Consider the following 13,828-nt stretch of genomic DNA (forward strand, 5'->3'; position numbering starts at 1 on the left):
AAGGCGGCCCCCCCACCCCAGCTGATAAGTAGCTGTGATCTGGGTGACAAAAGCCACCTTTGTTCCCACAAACTGGACTGGCAGGTTTCCACACCCAATCTGGTTAACCAGGAAAGAGTCCAATCCCCAGAGCACACCCTGGGCAGCCCAAGAACCCGGGGAGGGGGCCAGGCCTGAAGAGAGGGAGGGTCTGCATGAGGACCCTGGACTCCGGGAAATACTGTGGGAGAGGCGGTGTCCCTGTCTTTCCAGGAAAGGGACAACGTGTCGGTAGGCTCTGGATGGTGGCAGCGAACTGGTGGAGGGGGCTGTTTGCTTACGGAATGCAGAAGGGCACTGTGGAGGGCCAGCTTGGCCCGGCTTTGTGCCTTTGGTGGAGCCACACAGCCTCCCTGCACTTCACTGACGACATCCGAGTCACCACACCCATAAACAGGACACCTCCATCTCTGTCCCCAGGGTCCCTGAGAGGATTTAGGTCAAATAATCTGTAAACAGGCAAGCTCTATGCAAATTGGGTGGTTGTTTACATTTTTGTTTCCCAACTATAAGAGGAAGTTGAGCTCGATAAAGCTTTTTCCTGCTGTAATAGTCCAATTTTCTCAGATTCTTGAGGACATCGAGCGTACAGTGTAAGGTTGAGAGGGGGGCAATGCTTAGGATTGTTGAGTTGGCCTTACCTGATCAGCTCCTCCCCCACGGTGGTGACTGGTTAAAATGGAAACCAGGGAGGTGGCCCATGTCGTCCCCACCGGTGGCACCCTGCGGGCGCCCCAGCTGTCATGCCTGAGCCCTCCTTCCAGAAATCAGCAACGCAATGACTGGCATGTGGCTCACATCCTCCCGGCAACTCGGCTCAGCCAAAGCCGTCTGGCCTAACCATCAGAAGACTCCCTCCCCCATGCCGCCGGGCTGTTCTCAGTTTCCATTTCTGTCCCTCAAGCACAGAACTAAGAAAAGAGAAGAGCTGGCAAGGTGGCAGAAGGAGGGGGCCGACAGCAGGAGAAAAGCTCTGCAGATACCATGGTGAGAAGGAGTGGGGGTTTTCTGGGGAGTTGTGAGCCGACCCAGGAATCCTCAGGCCGGACAACGGTCTTGTCTCTCCAGCAACCGAAGTCTCGCCAGAGATAGAGAAGCCTCAGTTCTGGAGGAGAGGGCCAGAGGGGCCACTCCGCAGCCCCCCTCTCGTCTCTTTAGAAACCCCCTGCTTGTGTCTCTGAATAATTCACAGGGTCTTTTGTTCCCCGCAAACACTTCTCCTCAGCCCACCTCTCCCGCCCTCCCTGGTCTTCCTTTTTTCCGTGGGAAAGTTGCTTGAAGAGCTCGCGGACAGGGAGAGGAGGGGAAGGGGCCAGTCCACGACAGAAGGTCGATGGCAGTGCCGCACAAAGGGGACAAGCACGCTAATTAAATGGCCAAGAAAGACTGGAGGAGAAGGTGGTGGTGGGGGTGAGGGTGGTGGTAAGAGGTAGAAAAAGGAAAGGGCTGGAAGATAGAGGGGTAGGGCGGGGCCTCCCCTGTCAGGAAAACAGAGCAGAGAAAAAAGCTCGTTTCTATAGCCCTTTTGAAGGGGGGCGCTGCCCGGACCTCCGCGCCATTCTCTCGCTCCAATTCCACTGGCAGGCAGGGGGAATAAAGCGGAGAGATGAAGAGCTGCCGGCTGGCTCCCTGGGTGAGATTTAAAGTGATCTGGGAGTCCTTCCCCTCAGTTATGGCGTGAGGTCACTTGGCATTTGCCAAGGGCGCCAGCAATGAGGTGGGGCATCAGACTCTGCTCAGCTCTGACTTCAGTTCAGCGACTTTCAATAGACACAGGTGAATAAGAGCAGCTAATACTGACCAAACCCTTCTTAGGTGCCACACATTGTGCTAAATCTAGACACGGAGTATTTCATTCAGTTCTCGTGACAGCCCTGGGAAGGAAGGTACTATTACTCTCCCATTTTACAGATGAACAAACTGAAGACTGAGGGTGCATAATCTGCCCCAAGTTACACACCAAGGTACTTGAGTTCCCCGCCTGGGTTGTCAGGCTCTGGAGGCTGTGTTTTTTGTCCACTATCCGAGCCTCCCTCTGCCACACAAATAATTACCCCAGAACTCTGTCAGAGGCCCCCAGGAGGCTGCTGGCTGACCTGGGGAAGAAAGAGAGCAGTGGTGTGGTTCAGGTGCCCATTCCCCTCTCCCAAATATTCTGCCAGCTCAGAAGTAGTCATAGGAAAATCCCATGCATCTGACCAGCACTTTACCATTTATAAATTGCCTTCACATACAGCGAGGAGCTGAGCTTTAGCCAATAGGGCAGAGGACGAGGGGAATAAACCCTGGGCTCCAACCCCCACTCTATGACACCTGAGCCGTGTGGCCCTCCTTGGAAAGTTAATTCTGAGCTGGTGCCCATGCCTGACACAGGGCCAGGGAATGAGGTAACACTGGAGAGTGCATCTGGTAAGCTCTCAAGGGATGAACTCCCTTTGTGGAGGTTTCCACAATGACTCCATGGGGCGGGCAAGGCGAGCCTGATGATCCCCATTTCATGCACAAGGAAACTGGACCTTGCAGAGGCTCTGTGGCTTCGTTTAGTGGCAGAGGCCGGAGTGAAGGCTGGGCCTCTCCTTCTGCAGCACACCCTCCTCCTCTTTCCTCCCACTGCTGAGCCTCTGTGTGCAGACAGCCTCCTCTGGGCAGCCTGAATTTCACACTCAGGGGTTCAACCTCACTGCAAACCGCCCTGACCGCCTGGGGTTCAGCGGTCACAGGTGGGGTCAGGCCCTTCTGGAGAAAGGAAGAGTAGGCCGTTGTGAGAGACCCATCTCACCAGAAATCAGGAGCTGGCAAGGCAAAGGCTGTGGGCACCACATGGACCTGGGTATCTCCCATTTGAAGATTGGGAAGACCAAGAAGATCATAAAAAACAGTGATCACAGAACCCACAGCAACACCAGGCTGTCACAGGAAGTCCTGAGACGACGCACAGAAGGTGCCTGGCACACATAGTAAGTACTCGCTAAATATGCGCTGTTAATTCCAATCTGGAGTTACCCCTCCAGTCTCCAGAGAGACCAAGGAAAGGGGCTGACCTCACGTGGCACCTACTGTGTGTCGGGCACTGTGGTGGGTGCCTACAGAGAAGCAGCACGGCCGAGTCAGAATAGTCTGGCCCTGACGTCAGACTTCCCGAAGTTTGAATCTTGGCCTTAGCCAATGATTGCTCCGAGCCTTTGAGCAAGAGAACCTCTGATTTCTTCATGGGTAAAATGGGATCGAAATGCCTACTTGCTTAAATGAGGTGATAAAGCTCCCACCAGATAGATCCTGGTGGGAGCCCATTTAGTACTGCCTGTTAGGGCATGGTGTGTGTAACCTTGAACCCTCAGCAGCTAGCCTAACATGGGGATTATCACCGGCATTTACACAGGAGGAAGTCAGGACTCTGGGATGTTAGGGCTCTGTCCCAAATCACATGGCTATGGCAAAGCTCTGACGGACCCCAGAGGCCAAGCCCACCCTTAGCCACCACACCATGCTGCCTTCCACCCACAACCAGAGGGTCAGGACAAGACGACAGGGAGCTTAAGTCTGGGCAGCCCCTCTTTCATCTCTGGCCCAGCTCAGTCGGGTCCTATGCCCTTCCTTGATGGAAATGCTCAGAGGCAGCCTTGGAAGTACCTACCCAGAGGCGATCAGCACCCGGGACTGGGCAATGGCCAGTCGCTGCAGGCTGGTCCGATTTAAGGTCGCCAGGGCCACCCTTCCGGTCTTGCCGTTGGCTCCGGGGGGACTGGCGGGAGAGCCCGCCGTCACCCCTGCCGGCGCGCTGGAGGCCTGTCGCCGGATCGCCTGCGATGCGACAGTCTTCCCCGGCGCTCGGACGGTGCCCGTGCTGTCCAGTGGCTTGGCCCCGGGACCTGGCGGCGGGGGCAGCTTGAGCGCTCCAGGTGGGGGCATGCTCTTGCGGGCCGCTGGGGGCTGCAGGGGCCCGGTGCCCCCGTCGGCCACGGCCGCCTTGATGCTCATCACCAGAACGCACTGCGGGCAGGAGCAGGGCGGGGCCGCGGGCGAGGCGGCCGACGCGGGGCTGGCCGGCCAGGACTGGGCCCTGGGCAGGGTGCCGGTGACCATGGGGTAGATGAGATCCAGGCGCCGGCGGACGCGGCGTTGGCGCTGGGTCTGCCGGTTGATCTGGCCCATGGTGCTGAAGTCGATGACGTAGCTGAAGCCGATGGAAGTGAGGTCGATCCAGGGGTGCTGCTTCTCATAGGCGTGCTGGATGGTGATGCCCACTTCCATGTCATAGGGCGTCCAAGAACCGTTGTCGTTCTCCCACTCCCACACCACGCCCTTGCCGGGGGCCGAGGCCGGGTCGTAGTAGTTGCGGCGAACCGGGCGGAGGGTCCCTGCCACAGTGGGACGGAGGACAGGGTCAGGGTCAGCAAGCAATGAAACTGGACTGTGTTCCCTTCAGAGGCAAACGGGAGCCGGTCCCGCTGTGGGCGGGCCCTAGGCTGCCTGCTGAGGTATCAGCTTTGAACGAGACCCTTCCTGCCTCGAGGACTGTGCGGAGGCCCGGGGTGGGAGCCGCTCAGCTCGGTGGCAGTGTGAAGGGTGTGGGGCCGTGCGGGGTACCACAAAGAGCACCTGCCCCTTCTTAGTCGGGAGACCTTGGTCTGCGGCCAGACTGATTCACTTCCGAGTTTATGTAGAACTCCCCAACCTCCTTCCCTCCCCTGAGAAACAGTGAGTCCTTCGCAGAACTTCTGTGAAAATTAAATGTGACCCACTTATTCATTCGACAAATATGTATCTGTATATGCCAGGTTCTGGATCTCTCCTGCACCCTGAAATTTGCACTAAGGCACCTAAAGCCCTCAACACAGAGTAGGTGCTCATAAGTATCATATCACTTCTCCCCTACTCTCTAAATGCCCCTGCCTGGAGGGCTATGAAGAGAAAGAACAAAGGGTCACGGAAGCCTAGAGGGCAGAGGAAGAAGACTGTCTCCAGGAAGGCAGCCCCCCAGCGGTGGAGCTAGAGATCCCGCTCCCTGTCCCTTTAAGGGTGCAGTAAAAACAAAAATAGAAAATCAGGTTGAGAGAACTCTCTTAACACTTGCGAGCTTTCAATCGTGTATCAAAGCAGTAATAATGATCATAATAATTTTCTGTTTCTCTAACATCTTTCTTTCAAAAGCCCAAACCCTCCTAAAGATAGGATTGTCTTCATTTTCGGTCTCACGGGGGGAGGGGGGCAGGGAAGGGGGGCCAGGGCTAGTGCAGGGAAGCTGCAGAGCAGAAATGAGCCTGCAGCACTGGAGGGAAACTAGGTCTGTAACTCTTGCCTCTTCCTCCCCTACCCACCCCAAACCTGGATTCAGACTCACGCCCAATCAGGGCTCATTTCATGGGTATCAACATCAAGGCTGAAGATGCCAGGGTCAAGGCAGGGTGAGGGGGCCTGGGACAGCTCCAAGGGTGCTTGAATCTCGCATCTGTCAGCTTAAGCTCTATCCATCAAAGTGGTGGGAAAAGGCTCCCCTTCGCCGGCCCCTGACCCACCCCCTCCTCCAACCCAGAGGGAGACACCAAGACCAGGGACAGAATTCCATTCAAGGGGGGAAGAAAAGGAACAATGGCTATTCAGGCCTTTGCCAGGGTCATAACCCACCCCCCACCCCAACTCCGAGCCCCTTAATGACCCAAAACATCAACATTCAGAGGCAGGAGGGAGAAGCAAAACAATCCCCCATTCAGCACCAGGACCTCTGCTGGGGGACCTGGAGGCGGGGGGGGGCGGGATGGGAGGAAGAGAGGAGGAAGAGGGGGGGAATGGGCAGGAGTACCCTGGTTTGCCTCCATTTCCTTCCTAAATAGCCAGCTTGCTGGGGAGCAAAGCCGATGGAAGTGAGGTCGATCCAGGGGTGCTGGCTTTGGGTCCAACAGTGGAGGCTCTGTCCCTTCCAGCTCTGTGATTAAGCCTCAGTTTCCTCCTCTGCTTGGGCCGGGTAGCGACTTCAAAGGGTGGATTTGAGGATTAAAGGAAGGAATGAATATAAAGCGCTAAAATAACACCTGCCATGGGGCAAGAGCTCAATAAAAGTTGGTTGATTATCATTGTAATTTACTTTCTATTATATGTCTAAGCAGGATGGAGGAGTCACAGGGAAAGTTTAGTTCAGAGGGTGTGGGGTATGTGTGTGTGTGTCTGTGTGTGTAAGAGAGAGATTATATATAACTCCTTATACAATCTTTATTATTTGGAAGGCACCTAACTCATCCCATATGATCTTCATGGCAATCCTAAGAAACACCTTTTAGAAATGAGGAGATTAAGTTTAGAGAGCTTAAATGACCCTATTTTATATTCTCTCCAGGGTGGCAGGGGAAATGCACTTGTCCAGTGCTCCCCAATGTCCTCAAGAGGCATTTTTTACAACAGTGGGATCAATCCCAGAGACGCTGGAGAGCTGCCGCAGAACTTCTGGAAGCTAGCTGTGGCTCTCCCAGGTCTAGCTCCCCCATGCCTGTCTCTTCCTCTACTCCCAGCAGACAGATGCCCTTTTATCCTCCTGCACTCCCTCACCTACTATTCGCCAGGGCTCCCCCCACCCAGGTGCCCTCCTTTGCCATTTTTACCTATTGAAGTTGTCCTCATTCTGGTCCTATGCCATTTGCCACCCATTTCCTGAAATGTTCTCCCAGTCCAGGCCCCCCGCCTCAGGAGGTCGGGGGTGTGTATCTGCGTATGCCTGCCTGGTGTGTACCGGGGGCTCGGCATTCTTCATACGGGCCTTAAGTGGAGGCACAGACACCACCATCTAGCTCTGTGCCCTAGGGCGGTGCATGGCACTCACGAGGGCTCCATAAACATGCTGTGATTGACTGAAGACTTCGGCTACTTTTTAATCATTTATCCCATGTTGCTGAGAACCCACTGCTCTGAGCAATTCGGACACTACTCAAATAGCTTATAATCTAAAACTAGACGAGTGTGCGAATGACTATTGATGAAGCAGAATATGCCAGAAGAAGGGTGCCAACAAAACGCAGGTGCCTGAGAAAATTCGCCCACATCCCCTCCGGGCTTAAACCCCTTCCGCGACCTCCCCTTAGGTCAGGACCTGACCCTCCCAGCCCCAATCTCTGCGGGCCCAACTCATGCCCTAATAAGCTCTGGACTTAGGTGCCACACTGGCCTCTTCAAGTCCCCCCCCCCCCCCCCCCCCGCCATGTTTCTCCTCTCTGGGCCTTTTCACAAGGCTGGTCCCTCCCCCAAACACTCTGGCATTCCTCTTTGCTGCTCATCCTTCAGAGTTCAGCTCATTTCTTCAAGGAAACTTCTCTGGGCTGCCCTGCCCAGATGGGATTCCCACTCCTATTTTTTTTTCTTTACAGCATTTATCTTGATGTGCAGTCACACATTTCTTGGTGTGATTAATTTGGTGAATGTCTGTCTCTCTCCAGTCCTGCCGAGCGGGTATCCGGGGGGTTTGCTCACGGTTGTATTCCCGGTGCCTGACATGTCCTAGGAGCTCCATAAATACTGACTGAATAAATGAAGGAATGATGGGTGGGAGAACATTTCCAGAAATGGGATGACAAGTATCGTAAGGCTTGAATGAGAAGGACAATTTCAATAGGCGAAAGGGGCATCTCAGTAGAAGGGGCTTTGTGAATAGTTGGGGGGACGGGGTGTCAGAGAACTCTAAGGGGATACATGAGGATAAAAAGGACATCAATTTATCAGGAGTAGGGGAAAATATAAGGCAGAGTGGAAGAGAAACCTGGAAAGTTAGGTTAGAGCCAAAGCATAGACGGTCTGGAACGCCAGGCTGTGACGGGTTTTATTTGTAGGCAACGAGGAGCCAGTGAAGTCTGTGACACAGAGAAGTGACAGGACCAGAGATGCTCTGTTAATTAGTTCCACGTGAGAAGTAATGAGGGTCCTGGCAGTGAACATGAAAAGGAGGTGACAGACTGGAGGGACCCTACAGAGAAGTGGGTAGGACTTGACCTCGAGTAGCTGAATGCTTTCCCAGAGAGGTTCCAGGATCACCTGCTTCCGAATCTCCTGGGGTATGGATGAGCAACACCTTCTAGAGTACCCACTGGCCACTAGGAGGAATCATCAGCCTCTCCGGGGCCTGGGCCTAGGAATCTGCATGTGAATAACCGCCCTGGATTTTCATCATGCACGCCAATTTTAACAGCTGGGCCACATGGTCCATGTGCCTCGACACACTGGGCACCCGAAAGAGACTCCGAACGACAGAGTCGAAGAATCCTGAGGTCTTGACGATGGGCAAGTGGTAAATGGTGGCACGATTTGCAGGCAGAGCAGTGTCATGAGGAAGAGCTGGTTTTTGGAGGGAAAGGCGCTGAGTTCATTCAGCCCCAGCAGGTTAGTTAGAGACAGAAGGCAGACCTCAGAACCAAAGCTGTGGGACAAAAGAATGTCACTGGGGGATTTCACTTCTCTGATTATTTTCAGAGACCACCGTAATCTGGAATGTGCTGGCTAGTCCTGGCCTCCTCTAAACGCAGGACCATGAACTAGATGATCTGAGGAATCCATTTAGTCCTTGGGTGCAGTGACCCAAAGAAAAGGCCTCTAATGGGATAGGAATAAAGAATGTTCATAAACTCAGCAGGGAACAAGAGAAAGAAAATCAGTTTTTCCTGGCAACTCAGACACCTGCATTCCAAAGCACCTGAGATGTTTTGGCTCCTGGGAAATGGGAGAAACGCCTTCCAGGCATGACCCTGTCTCAAGGGCACATTACATCCGCGCATCACTGTGTCAGAGAAATTCCGGGCCTCTCCAAAGCGCCCCTCAGCCCCACTGGAATGTCCCAGGAGGGCAAAGTCCCAGATGTTCTGCTACTGGGGTATCCCACGTGCCTGGAACAGTGCCTGCGCCCCGGAAGTGTTCACCGATGACGGAGTAGAGCGTGCGACACTTGATTTGTCATCTCAGCTCTGCCTTTGACTAGCTGTAAAACCTCGAGCAACTTAATCTCTTCCAGATTGTTGCCCTTCCTAAGATCGATGTGAGGACTAAACAAGACAAAGTGTGCAAGGGGCCTGGAGCATCCCCCACACTGTCACGACCACGTGGGCCTCATGACACTTGCCTCCTCCACCCCTGTGCTCACACAGGGCAGAGTACCCTGTGGGGACCTAAAAATCGGCTTCTGTCAAACCGTTCATCTCTCGCCATCTGACCTTTCTCACCATATTAAAGACATAAAAGAGGCAAAAGTTGCAGAGAAAACTGTGAGCTGGAAAGGGCTCTGCGTCGCACCAGGCCACTTCTAAGCAGCACCCTCACTGGTGCAGAGACCAAACCCATTCACCTGCCCAACTGCATGATGACAGGACAGGAACCAGAGGACTCTCAAGGCTGCTCTTTGTTCCACAGAGAAAAATGAGGCCTGAGCAGCTAAGGGACTTGTCCAAGGTCACACAGGAAGCCGATGAGTCTGGGGTGAGAGCCTGAGTCCTGTTTCCCCACTCCCAGCCTGGGGCTCCCCACGTCCCACTGCTGGAACCCTGGAGGTGGTGGCCATCAGATGTCCTGGAAGATACAAGGGGCTGGGACGCTGAAGGACAGCACTCCAGTCACTGCCCTGGGACAGAAAAGGTGAGTCCAGTCAAGATAAATGACCAAACATGGACAGGACCCAACCAAGGCTCTGGAAGCAGCCAAGACCATCCCCTCCACCGCCCCATCTCCTCCCTTCTTCCAGATTCCCTAGCCCAAAACACTCGCGGAGACCAGCACAGAGTGCAAATAAGCTCAAACCCAGAGTCGGTGTGGGGAGGAAGGGCCCAGGGCAAACAAAGGCGACAGAGGGTATCTGTGACCTCCCAGCCATCTCCCTGGAGACAGGGTGGGCGAGGCGGGAGCCCAGGGGAGCTGAGAGTCTGAGGCCTCCCTCCCGGCAGGGCAGGCAACTTCTGAAAAAACAGAGCTCCCATGTCAGGAAATGTCCCCACATAGAGGAGGCAACAAAAAAAGAGAGGACTCGCCTCTAGGCAGGGGACTTCCAGCTCTCCTTTGTTTGTGGGGATGTTTCTGGTTCCCAGCTTCAAACTGTGGCTTGGGGATGGCGGGTAATTTAATTAAACATTGCCAGGGCTTGGCTGAGGTTGCCTGGGCGCCGGCAGTATAAAGTTCCTACCCTGTCATGGCCTCATCAATGAGCTATATTGAGAGGAACTGAGTGTCTGTTGGCAGAGAAGGGGGAGGAGGGGGCTCCGAGCCCAGAAACCCAGAGATTCTATTCTGCTTTGACAAGCTCCTTGACAGCCCAGCATTCCTGGGAATTCAGCCCAGTGCCTTCGGCATCCAGCTCAGGGCTTGGCACTAGGAGAAAGGCGCTCAGTACCCACTCACCCACTGACCACTAACTAGAATGAGTGGATGAAATCTAAAGCGGTCTGAGTCGTGCGCCTCTAAGACAGACTGGAATGTAAAACAGACCCCGAGGCAGTCTTTAAAATGATGCAGGGCTAGCTCTCTGCCTCCAGTCTCCAGTCTGAGGAGCCACCAGGCGTAGTCAGCCTGTCCTCGTGGTCAGACCTGGGCGGGGTGGGGGGAGGAGGGGGGGGATATAGATTCCGTCCCTCAACCCCGTTTTCTCTGTAACTTCACCTCTGTCGAAAGGGCACGCTTCATCTCTGTCTTAGACACCCCTAAACACTGATTAAACTTCACCCCCTCCCAAATGTGGGACAGGGGCTGGGACCTTTATGTCACCAGGGTGTTTCTCCATATGCTGCAGAGATCTAGTCTGAAACAGAAAAGTGAACACCTGCCTGTTTATTCTGAGCAGGACTGAAATGCCCGGTCAGGTGTCTTAACTGCTAGTCCTCCCCGGTCCCACCTCCAGGGCTCAGCAACCACCGCCCCCCCCCCCCATCTGCTGCCTGCACCCTCACCTCCACAACCTTTACCCCAATTGCCCAATTACATTCTCCCCCTCCCCCTAGCCACACTTAATCCTCTTTCTCAATCTCCCCACATTCCTCCTCATTCCCTCCTCCCCCTGGTCTCTCTCAGCTCCACCACCCTCCCTTTCCCACTAGGGTTTAAGCCCCTCCAGATGCTAACACTTCTGGAATCCTTCCCCCCAGAAAGCTTTACTCAGCTGGCCAGTATCTGCAAAGTCCCTGGCAAAGAGGCTTTTGGGAGTTATGACTAAAGATGGGGACATGAGGGTGGAAAGACGTCCCTTTCCCATGACAATCCTAATTAGCACACAGGATGTGGGGGCTTTCCAAGGAGGCTGGGATGCCCTGCTCAAGCAGCTGTTCTCGATCCTCTGGGACTCCCCGGGTCATCCTCTCTAGCTCCTCCCCACCACACCTGCTTCTCCAGGCTCCCGGGTCACACTCTTGGGAAAGCGCCGCCAGAATTCCAGAAACAACCTCCCACCCCTGTGAAGAGACTCCTGGAGAGGCAGACTGGTCCCAGGTCCTCAATTAAGCCTGGACACCCTGCGCTGAGCAAAGACAAGCCGCTCTGCCCCGCCGGTGACCACCCCCCCACCTCTCCCTGCAGCCTTTTCGCCTTGCTCTGACCTGGAAAACAAGGAAGCGGGATTGTGGTGGCCACAGTGGCAACTTGATTCCCATAAAAAGACAGGGGTTTAGTGCTGGGGACAGTTTCAGGAGGAAGCTTGGGGACCCTTTCTCCTTAGGAATCCACCTCCTCCTCCTCCTCCACGGACAAAGAGAGCGGCTTCCCTGCCAGGCATTCCGGAGTCGCCCCCCCCCCCCCCCCCGCTCCCCATCTGCTCTGGCCTGTTGCTTCGGCACCGGCCAACGCCACAGCATCCAGGGCGTGCTATGCCCTGGAATCCCCTAGCTCCAGGCTCCCCTCCCAGGGCGACCGCCCTTCCCATGCTAGAGCACCGCGAATGTCCCCGGGGAATCCCTTCTTCTCTCCCCGGGTCCCACCCCGAGGACCCAGCTGTGAGAAGGCATCCCACACGGAAGGGGCGGAGGCAGTAAAGTGGGTGACGAGGGGGACGTGTGTCAGTCCCAAGGGTGCCTGAGGCAAAGCGGGGCCAGCCAAGGTGTGAGGATGAGAGCAGGAAGCCTTTCCCAGCGGCCGGGATTGCTTGTGGGCTGGGCGGGCCCTCGAATTTCTACATGGCAGAACTTGGGGTCACCGAGCGCTTAAAAGGGGGCGCGGAAGGGGGGGTAGGGCTCGCTGGAAGCTCCATTTGCATATTCAGGACACTGATATTACTTGCATGGACATTTATTGCAGGGGGATCTTAAGAGGATGGTGGGGAGTAAAGCGCCCCCTCCACAACCACCTCCCGGTGACACACCGCACGGAGTTGCGGATGGGTGGGTCCCGGTGGGCTCTCGAGGCGGGAGATCCCAGGGCGGGGAGGGGAGGGGAGGGGGCGCGGGCGGGGCAGGGGCGCCGGCTCACCCGTGTCCTGGCGGAACTGGTTCATGGACTGCAGGTCGATGATGTAGGGCGCGAGACGGCTGTCCACCTGGCCCAGCACCACGCTGCCCCCGGCGCGGGGACCGGCGCGGACCACCGCCTCAATGTGGTGGCTCACGGCCGGGCTGTAGGGACGCCAGCGGCCGTGCTCGTTCAGCCATTCCCAGACCACCACGGCCGAGGCCACGAGCATGGCGAGCCCCGGGCTGCGGCGGCGGCGGCGGCGGCGGCGGCGCTGCGCTGCCTGCCTCCCGGGCCCCGCGCGCCGGTCCTCCTCCGCTTCCTCCTGCGCCGCCGCCCGCGGGCCTCGGCCGCGCCCCCCGCGCCGCGCCGCGCCGCCCCCGGCAGCCTCAGCTCCGGCCCATGGGCCGCTCCCCAGCCGCGCATCCACCGGGGCCCGGACACCCGGGCCGCCCGGCTCCGACCGCGCGCCGCCGCCGGGGTCCGCCGCTGCCGCCGCTGCCGCCGCTGCTGCGTGGGGTCCAGCGGCTTCATGCAAGTGCCCGGCTCTCCGCAGACAGGCCCCCGCCTTGCAAAGCCCGGGCGGGCGCGCGGCCGGAGCTGGGCGGCCGGCGAGGCGGGCCCCGAGCCCCGAGCCCTCGCACCAGTTGCGCCGCGGGCTCCGCAGACGCCGGGGTGGGACCTCGCCGCGCGCTCGCGCTCGGAAAGGCACGCCGGGCCCCCTCCCCGCCCGCCCCTCCCTGCCCACCCAGTGGCCGCCCCGGCGAGAGCTCCCCCTCCCTGCGGCTCTGCTCAGTCGCCTCCAGAATGGAGCGCCCCTCCCGAGCTGGGCGCTAAGGCAAACCCGCGCCTGCGGGGGCTTCCCCCGCCCCCAGGCGCCCCAAAGCGGCAGGCCGTGACGCGGCCCCGGGACCGCAGCTGTCGCCCGCCCCCGCTTTGCAGCCTCCCTCCCAGAAATGGAATTTTCTTCCTTTCTTTTTTTAATTCAGCATGATCGCTGTCCGCGGGGCCAGGTCTCCGGCTCGCGCACGCACTCACACTCACACTCTCGTACACACGCGCCCGCACCCCCACGCCCTCCCTGCTCGGGCTCCTATTACCTCATCTTCGCTCGCACATCCTTCGAGGTCCGTCAAGGAGGCGGAGCCACGCCCCTGGCGCCGGGGGCCGGTGCCCCGGAGCTCGCACGCCCCCTGCTGGCCCGAGGCGACGCGCGCGGGCCAACGGCCACACACCATACGGCTCGACTCTACCCTTTGCTAGTGAGACCCAGTGCAAAGGGATTAAGCAATTTGGTGCATGATGGGTCTGTGTCGTCCATGTGGAGCGCAAATGTGTTTTTCCTGGCCTGCGTCAAGACTACTACAGTCCAGAAGATACGGGCTAACTCGATTTATTCTGC

The 13,828-nt window shown here is 57.0% G+C and overlaps 1 protein-coding gene across 5 annotated transcripts in view; it reads right to left on the reverse strand.

Moving 5' to 3' along the window:
• Nucleotides 1–13,604, reverse strand: part of DTX4 (deltex E3 ubiquitin ligase 4) — a 39,335-nt gene extending 25,731 nt beyond the window's left edge. For 2 of the 5 annotated variants that reach the window (XM_064576373.1, XM_054511895.2), the window contains exons 1-2: nucleotides 12,448–13,151; nucleotides 3,674–4,397 (exon numbers count right to left, since the gene is read on the reverse strand). In XM_064576373.1, coding sequence (XP_064432443.1) covers nucleotides 3,674–4,397; nucleotides 12,448–12,658 — 935 coding nt within the window. In that variant the 5' untranslated portion in view covers nucleotides 12,659–13,151. Of the gene's footprint in view, nucleotides 1–3,673; nucleotides 4,398–12,447; nucleotides 13,153–13,526 lie in introns of those variants that run through there. The other 3 variants (XM_064576374.1, XM_045893593.3, XM_045893594.3) reach the window with 3 other exon arrangements.
• Nucleotides 13,605–13,828: the final 224 nt, after the last annotated feature.

This window comes from Mirounga angustirostris, unplaced genomic scaffold (genome assembly GCF_029215605.1).
Source record: "Mirounga angustirostris isolate CCGP_5_RB_7025 unplaced genomic scaffold, mMirAng1.0.hap1 SCAF_13, whole genome shotgun sequence".
Taxonomy (NCBI): domain Eukaryota; kingdom Metazoa; phylum Chordata; class Mammalia; order Carnivora; family Phocidae; genus Mirounga; species Mirounga angustirostris.